General features: G+C 41.8%; 1 protein-coding gene across 1 annotated transcript; it reads right to left on the bottom strand.

Annotated features, from left to right (window-relative positions):
* Positions 1–1098: 1098 nt before the first annotated feature.
* GLRX5 (glutaredoxin 5) lies at positions 1099–8815 on the bottom strand. The gene is made up of 2 exons (XM_027673913.1): positions 8341–8815; positions 1099–2488 (listed from the first exon to the last, which is right to left on the bottom strand). Exons 1-2 carry the CDS (start codon positions 8798–8800, stop codon positions 2310–2312), a joined length of 639 nt encoding a protein of 212 aa, XP_027529714.1. The 5' UTR covers positions 8801–8815; the 3' UTR covers positions 1099–2309.

Here is an 8815-nt window from a genome sequence, read left to right as displayed (position 1 = left end):
TTGTCACACACTTTATGGAATCACTGCTGCTTTTACTTGCTGAATCATGCTCCAATCAGGCAAAGGATTGATAGAAACACTACTATGTATTTTATGCAAAATTTTAACTAAATGATTAAAAATGAAAGAGGAAAAGGAAGTAGAGAAAGTAGAAAAACTTTCATAGCTTTATTAAAAGCAGAAACTTGTGCTGGAAGAAAAAAATTGCTGCTTAGAGGAGAAAGACCACCTTATGATGCTAAAGTTCCCTTTATGTTAAATTACTAACACATACTACTGAAAAATATTCAACTTCCACAGAAGAGTAAAGAACAGAGATCTACAAAACAGCAAATTTGGGGGGTTGTTTTAATAGATTTATTTAGTAGCCAGACTAAGAGTTAACCATTGAAACAAATAATCAAATTTTCTTCATTATTTTATTCTTTGTTTATTGTGTACATTCATTTCAATAGGTCTTTCGACACAACTAAACAAAGACTTTTGAAATTCACTTATTTTTCTAAACGTTGTTTTACATTCAGAATGGCAAAAACTACTTGTGAAAGATTAGCCATAAGAAGGGTCATTTAATTTGAATTCAAATGCTCAGAATTAACTTTCATCCATACCTAAAGCTTTGCATTTCATGAATGTGGTGTGGTGCATGAACAGAAGAAATCATGCACTAAATCTCCTTGCCTAAAACCGTAAGTGATTGCCCCTGAGTGTAACTTATTCATAGGCAGTGGCCATTCAGTCACCTCCACTGGCACTGGGCAGCTGTCAGGAACAAGCACTGTATTTAATCCTGGTGATATGGATTGCATTAAAACTAGACCATAAGCTTACAGTGATCAGTTTGGCAAATTCTGTGAAGAATGTACTAGTACAGTTTCTCCACTTGCTCATGTAGGCAGGAGAGATTTAGAACTGGAACTTTCATCAAATCTCTCTTGTCTGCAAATTCCAGTCCTGTCCTCCTCTTCCACTGACCATTCACAATTTTTTCTTTCTCCAAAACACATTTTCTGTCTTATGCAGTGGAAAACATCTTGGGTTTCAAATCAAAAGTAATATCAGTTTCATTAGTAATTTAAAATAAAGATCAACTATTGTAGACAATCAACATGAAATACAGTTTATTTCCAACCATTTGCTTAATTCACATGCAAACTGGTTTATATTAATAAAACTGCATTTAGAAACAGCTTGGTTAGATTTTAACCTTAGCAGTATTGCTATAGAGCTGAAGCTACACTGGTTAACACAATTTGTTTTCACTTAGGGAAATGTGGTTAGATAGCTATAGACAATACAGAGACTTAGAAATATTTATTTATTCAGTAGCCTGTCTGCTGCACTCATCCACATGAACATTTCATCTGTAAATTCCATGTTTGAAGACTATATTCTTTGAAGCACAGCAGTCAGGAGAGAAAACACTTGGAAACACAACATATAAAAAGATAACTTAGTAACTAGCAAATAATACAAGATTACAGTAATAACTGAAGCGTTCTCCTGTACTATTTCAAGCTAGAATACTGAAGCCTGAAACAATTCCCACATCTGAGCACTAACACAGAACTACAACACACAAATTACATAAGCAGGGGGAAAAGCTGCTTTGCAAGAGGTAGAAAAGGTTTTATAAAATATTTAGGCACAATGCTTAGCAGTTTTAAAAGCCATCAGAAAGTTACAAAGTAAGAATGACCACTATACATGTATTTGTACAGGTCTGTTTATTTTTACCCTTTGGAATAAAAGCGTATTTCATGCACTGTCATAATCTTTTTTCTCCTATATTGTTGGAAAACTGTTTTTCTCCTATATTGTATGTGACTACACAAGTTTTACAGGCTTTCAGGAAGTCTTATCACCAGGAGTTATACAGAAAAACTGATGCACTATTACTTAATGCTTTTTCAAGAGAAGAAGGGGAATGAAATGCTCTTTGTGTAGGTTCATGTATCAAAGAACAGAGAAACACACACTCAAAATTCATAAAAATATTATTAGTTCTTTTGGTTTACTCCCACCTCAATAAAGAAGAGAGTGCTTTAGAAGTGAACTACTTCTTTTTCAAAACAACAATTTCCACAAACGTATGTTATACAGTGCAGTGGTTATATTCAAATTTTCACAATATCCAAAAATCATAATACCAAGATCACTACATTTACCATGAGCTAAGAGACATTCATTTAGTGTCAGTTCAAAAAGATGCCTTCTTTGACCTAAAGTACGTAAGGCTTTATTGGTAACAAGTTCTCATCAAAGATTTGCTTTATTCCTGTCACAGCACTTTTCTTTTTTTGCTCATTTTACTTTTTTTCTTGGTCTTTCTCTGCATCCAGTAGCGCTGAACGGATTCCTAGTTTCTTCAGCTCTTCTACAAGATCTCCATTCTGGTGCATCTGCAGGAGTATATCACAGCCACCAACGAATTCACCATTGAGGTACACTTGTGGGATGGTAGGCCAGTTGGAGTAGTTTTTTATTCCTGCATAAGATTAAAAAAAAAGTATTAAAGGTTTTCCCCCTCTCCGAATAGAATGGTATTTTAAAAGGAATGCATTGCTTCCCCAGGACAATATTACTGATATTTTCTTTCCCATTAAGGCAAAAATTTATCTACATAACAGGAGCACTATCAGAAAAAAAAACTATGTTAGAGTTATGTTTGGTTCTCACTCCAACTCAAAGACGTGGGTTGAAAGATATGGAGTCAGCTCCTCTACGGACTTCAAACAGGAGCTGGAAAAATGTCGTTTCTCTTCTCCCTTCCAGGAAACAAGCAAATATGATTTCTCAATCAATTACAGAAATGAGAAGTATTGAAAAATACTGATAACTGTTTCCTTTGCTTTATGTTTCCCAGAGGGACTTTAAAATACTTTGTGTTCTTAGTGAATTCATAGTTATACTTACTCCTGTAATTTCAACTGCAAGATATATTCAACCCTGTAGAAGCCTTATGAATTTCAAACTGCTTTATCTTTCAATGCCAGACCTTACAGCCCATGGGAGGGGCAAAAAGGTTGAAGTCTCTTTAAAAGTACTCATTAAAAAACAGAGATCGAACCACAATTATGAAGTACAGAATTGAAGTTTAAAACTTTACTTCCTGGAAAACAAATCTAAGACCACCCAAAAATACAAACTGATCGGCTGGTGCACATTGAAACTCAGCTTGCACTTAAAGGCATCACATAAAAAATTATACAGAAGAATCACTGTATCTAATTTGCCACTTTTTAAATGACCCTTCACACAAAGCCATTATTTCTGTAGCAGAGGAAACAGCTAAATCCTACAACTACGTGCTTTTATACCATGTCCACCAGCATTTGATTAGATAACAAGTTTTGAATTCAACATTTTTATGTATTTTCAATATGCAATGCCTGGAATTTTTCTGCCAAAGGCATGAAAGCCCATATAGCAAAGTTAAGCTTACAGAAAACAGAGGTGCCTTTTCAGAACATCAGAGCCCATTCACCTTGGAAGTCAACCCTCTATAGACCACCAGTGAGCTTTAGCATAGTCATCGAAGTACGAACAACAAATATTAGATCTGTATAGTTGAAAGCACAAGGGAACTTGTTTTCTCCTTAGAAAACATTTCAACCTCTAAATACTGTAAAGATAAATCCCCAAATACTCCAGGTAAAAAATAACCATATAAGTAAATTATGCGTATTTTATTGGAACTTACACTGCTTTCCTTTTTAATAAATATGTCTAAGTGCACAAATATACAGTTGGATTATTATTTTAATGTATAAAAGATGCAACAGAGCTAATAATTCCCATTGGTAAAATACCACTGTGTTTAAAAAAATCCACTAAAATAATAGTAACCTAGAGAAAAAAATGGCTGTGACAAAGTATTCCTATACACAAAGCACACGTCAGCTAAGAGATTCTATTTTGCCTTCAGATTCTGTGGACAACCAATGTTTCAAAAGCCCAAAATAGCAAGTTTAGCATATAAATCAAGGCCAAAGGGAACCCATAACCATCCAACCTAACCTTCATCACCACCTGCAACTTCTTCCTTAGTATTTCATTAAAACTTCCCTCAGTTGTTTAGATACAATTTGCAGAAATTTTAAGCTTTGATGTCAACCTGTATTTATCAATACTTTTCTTAAATGCACTTTGGCCTTTGAGTACTCAAAACTGCTCAAATTGTCCTAAAGGTCTTTTAACCCATAAAAGTTTCAATGAAAAACTGAGTTCCAACATTAAGACATGCTTGAGGATGACCCGACTCAAAAGAGCAGATATGACATAGGGTTTGTTTTTCTTGAGATATTGCAATGCCAAATATGAATTGAGAACCAAGGGCTCTACATAATAAACCTACTGCTAACAAGCATTCCAAGGTAACACCAATAATTCTTTCACAGAAATATTTTTTTCAAGGACCCAACTCCACAAGCACTGATAGTACTTTCAAGGACAATCAACTTCAGATAAAAACAAGAATATAATCAAGCTCAGTTGCTCTATGTGCTGCATTTCATGTATTGGACAAGCTGTTTTAAATGCCTTTGTGCCAGGACTCAATCAGATAACAAACCGAACACTCCCTCAGCAGGCCACCCAAATCCTGCCTTAGTTACTGTTACTACTCCAGTAGTGTTAAAGCCAGTTAGCCTTGACTACTCCTGCTGCACTCGGGATGCGCGCTTGTGATGATTCTTTTGGCAATACAGACATCCCAAGGGATCTCCATCCCCCTCTCTGCAGATCGTTTGCTTGCTGCGCTTCAGAAGCTGCAGCTTCTGCTCTGAACCCTTTGCTTTGGAAAACTACATTCCACAGGCTAGTGTTCAGTTTACAGCTGTGCTAGCACACTTTAAGGTGATTGTGAAACCAGGATTGGTGCAAAGCATCACTGAAAAGGGTACCCAGCACACTCCCACCCCCTTCCCCAACTCCAGTTACCAATTTTCAGCCTCTCTTGCCAGCACTAGCACTAATGAATGATGCCCACATAAAAGAACTGACTCAAGCAACACTCATTCCTATGACACTTTCTCCAGAAAAGTAACATTTTCATGGAGATCACAGAACCATTAAGGATAGAAAAGACCTCTAAGGTCATCAAGTCCAATCGTTAACACAGCACCATCCTTTACCAGTAAACCACATCCCCAAGTGCCATATCCACATGCCTTTTGAACACCTCCAGGGGTGGAGATTCCACCACTTCCCTGGGCAGCCTGTTCCAATGCGAGTATGACTAAGGAAAGGCTGGTCCAAGGGTGAGAGGAAGTATCAGGACCACCTGCTTGGTAGCATCCCATGCTTTGGTAAAGCAACAGTGAAAATAACCTGAAGGTGAACCACCACAACAGTTTAAACTAGTTTAAACCACACTTTTCTAGTATGTAATCTCAAGCATCTCTGCCACCTTGGTGACCTGAACCAGTCTAATGCTGCCCATTAGCTGAGAGCAGGATGGATAACTTCTAAAAGAGCCAGCTTCAAGAAACCTGAAATGCCATGGAGTCCAAGAGCATGCCAAGCTTTAATAAGGAAGGATTTGTGTCAGGGAAGCTTATCTTCAGCTGAAGTTTAGATAAATCACATGAAGTACCAGTAACTTTAGTTTCACAGATCTGAGCATGCTTTTAGGTGAAGAGGCAAGTAGGGGAGTTGTACTGCTTTTACAGCCTGCCATATTTTAGCACAGGGCATGTTCCAGCAGTTGATCTATAACTACCTAAAAATAAGGTGTTTTAATAGATACAGGCAAGAAACCACCAAGCACTTCAGACTTGCCTGAATCACCACCTCTCCAACAGCCTGCTCTTACTACAAATGTATAAGCACAGATATATGCCAACCTTTAAGTAAGATTCAGGTGAATACAAAGCTGGTTGCCAGCTCACATACAGCAATCAGTCTCTAGTTGATGTCCTTGATATTTTCACGGCTAAAGGCTCTGCATCCCCTCACTACCATGCAGTGCACATCATGTTCACTTTTGAGCACCTGAGGCCAGATCCTGGCCTTCAGGCAGTCACTGCTGAACTGCACTTGGCAACTTACAGAACTACAGCTTTGAGCAGCCCTGTCCTCTCCTCTGACAGAGACAGCCAATCATAGCAGCAGGCACATACAGGCTTTTTAGGGTGTAGTAGGTAATACAGATGAAGCAGTACAACAGTCTGCTGGCCTTGAAAGTGGCTGTGTTGTTCCCCAGCTCTTCAAGGCTCCATTCTTGGTGTAGGCTCTGGCACTCAGCTCACAGTACAAAATGCTAGTTCATCTTGCACACCCAGTGTTCCAGGTAATAAAATGAGCTGGCCCTCTGTACAGCTGGACAGGTGCCAAAGCTGGTGCACGGAAGGGAACAGAACAACTTCTTTAAGCACCTGGGAACCAGCAGGATATTGTGCAAGTGTACGCTCCATAACTGCATCCATGGTTTAGCCAAACAGTTTCAATCAAAACACTAATTTCAGTTTAAAGCTCTGGTAGCCATGAGAGCAATAAGCTCCGGGAACACTCAGCACAAGCCCGAGTTCATGTGGAGGAAAAATTTAAAGTGCTCAAAAGGAAGATGTTCCTGCTACATACAAAGAAAATACTCAATATTCACCTGGTCAAGTCCCCAGAGACTATAACTTACAAATGCATTGCTCATTCAAGGGCTCACAAAACCCCCCTCAACCAAAAGTGAAATGCTGATGGTTTGATTTCAAGGTTTTGTTTCCTCCTTTTTAGTTTATGAGTCTGTTCTAGTAAACCATACAATTAATAAATTCAGATATGTAAATAAAGTTTAGAAAACTATCATAATTCGTTCACCTGCCAAAGGCAGTAGAAGATTTACTTGAACAAAACCAACATTCATTAACCAAATATGTCATCACACAGAAATTCCAGTAGCTAAGCTTTTATACCATACCAACTATTATACCCGTGAACTGAAAAGCAAACAAGGACTAGAAAAATCAGCCTTTCAGCTAACAGCTAATGAAAGACTGAATTGGTCAGATGACACCAAAAACACAGGAGAAGAAAGTCACCTGATACATGCCAGTATGTGGCTTTAAAGCACATTTTAGTGTGTTCTGGACAACAACTGTTAATGCCATGCACCTGCAAGACTAATTACTATGTACATGTTTGGGGTTTTTTTAAACTTTTTCAAATAACCACATAGAACCTCAACAGTCAGAAGAGGGAAAGATGACAAGCATTACCAAGAATAGTTTCCACAACTGGCAAAAAACTCTTATACGGAATAGCTAGTACCACTTCAGCAGTAATGGTGAAACTATCACTAAATATTTCTTGTGCAAATGATTAGCATAACTTTTTACTTTATCAAAAGAAGCCCAGAAGGGAATCAAGTAGTACCAGTCCAAGCCATACATGAAATTTCACCGTGCTGTTCACAGGGAAGATAAAACTTGATAAGAAAGTATTTCAGAGGTCTCTAACACAGCTCTGTATCTATGAATTAGGAAAGGCAGCATGGCAGGAAGAGCCTGATCTCAAAGAGTCAGCCCGCACACAGAACTGTGTTCGGTTGATAACCAGGATGTCTTGCACGTGGGGAGGGTCACAGAAACCAAACCTGGGCATCTGGGCAGGGCAACCCCAATGGCACATCTCTGTGATATGCTTCAAATTCCACTAACACACAGATGGAATCACAGAATCCATCAGGTCAGAAAAGACCTCTGAGATCATTAAGTCCAACCTATGACCCAACACCACCACATCAACTCAACCATGGCACTGGTGCCACATCCAGTCTTTCCTTGAACACCTTCAGGGACGGTGATTCCACCACCTCTCTGGGCAGCCCATTCCAGCGTCAAATCACTCTTTCTGCGGAGAAATTCCTCCTAATGTCCTATCTAAACCTCCCTCAGCGAAGCTTAAAACTATGTCTTCTTGCCCTGTCGCTTGTTGCCTGGGAGAAGGGATCGATCCCCACCTGTCTACAACCTCCGTTCAGGTAGTCGTAGAGAATAAGGCCCTCCCTGAGCCTCCTTTTCTCCAGGCTGAACACCTCCAGCTCCCTCAGCCGCTCCCCATAGGACGTGCTCCAGACCCTTCCCCAGCTCCGTTGCCCTCCTCCCCGCGATCTGGGCCTCCTTGATAAAAGATCCCAAACCCCATCCAAAAGCGAGCAGAGGCAAGTCACAGGTGGGACCAGGGGCCGCCCCGCGGCTCCCACATTGCCTACGGCCAGGGGCGTTGAGGCAGCCCCAACCTCCCGAGGGCCCTTCCCACAGGGAATTCTACCCCCACAGCGGAGCCGGGGCCGGCCCGGCCCGGAGGCGGCGCGCAGGGGTGACCCCGGCCCGTCGCGGCGCTGACCTTGGCGGAGGTCGGGGTCCTGCAGCACGTCGTGGGCGCGGTAATCCTCCACGCCGTGCAGCCGCAGGATCTGCACCACGGCGTTGCTGAACCCGCACAGCGGCTGCGCCGGGCTGCCTTTCATGAACACCACCACAGGGTGCTCCCGCACCAGCCGCTCCACCGCCTCCCGCGACCCCGAGCCCGAGCCGCCGCCCCCGCCGCCCTGGGCCCCGGCGCCCTCTCCGGCCGCCTGGCTGAGCGGGCGCCCGGCCCGGCCCCGCAGAGCGGCGGCGGCGGCCCCAACCCGCCAGCCCACCCGAACCGCCGCGCTCATCGCCGCACCGCCCGCACCGCGCCCGCAGCGCCCGCCCGGCGATGGGGACAGGGACCGGCCACCGCGGAGCGACCCTCCGGATAGGCCTAAGGAACCGCCAATCAGCGGCAACACCCAATAGCGTGAGGACACAGCGAAACTCATCCCGCCCAGCAACCC

This window comes from Neopelma chrysocephalum, unplaced genomic scaffold (assembly GCF_003984885.1).
Source record: "Neopelma chrysocephalum unplaced genomic scaffold, ASM398488v2 Primary Assembly neopelma1_24, whole genome shotgun sequence".
NCBI classification, from domain to species: domain Eukaryota; kingdom Metazoa; phylum Chordata; class Aves; order Passeriformes; family Pipridae; genus Neopelma; species Neopelma chrysocephalum.
Note: the sequence above shows the minus strand (reverse complement) of the source record. Positions and strands in the feature narration are given on the sequence as shown.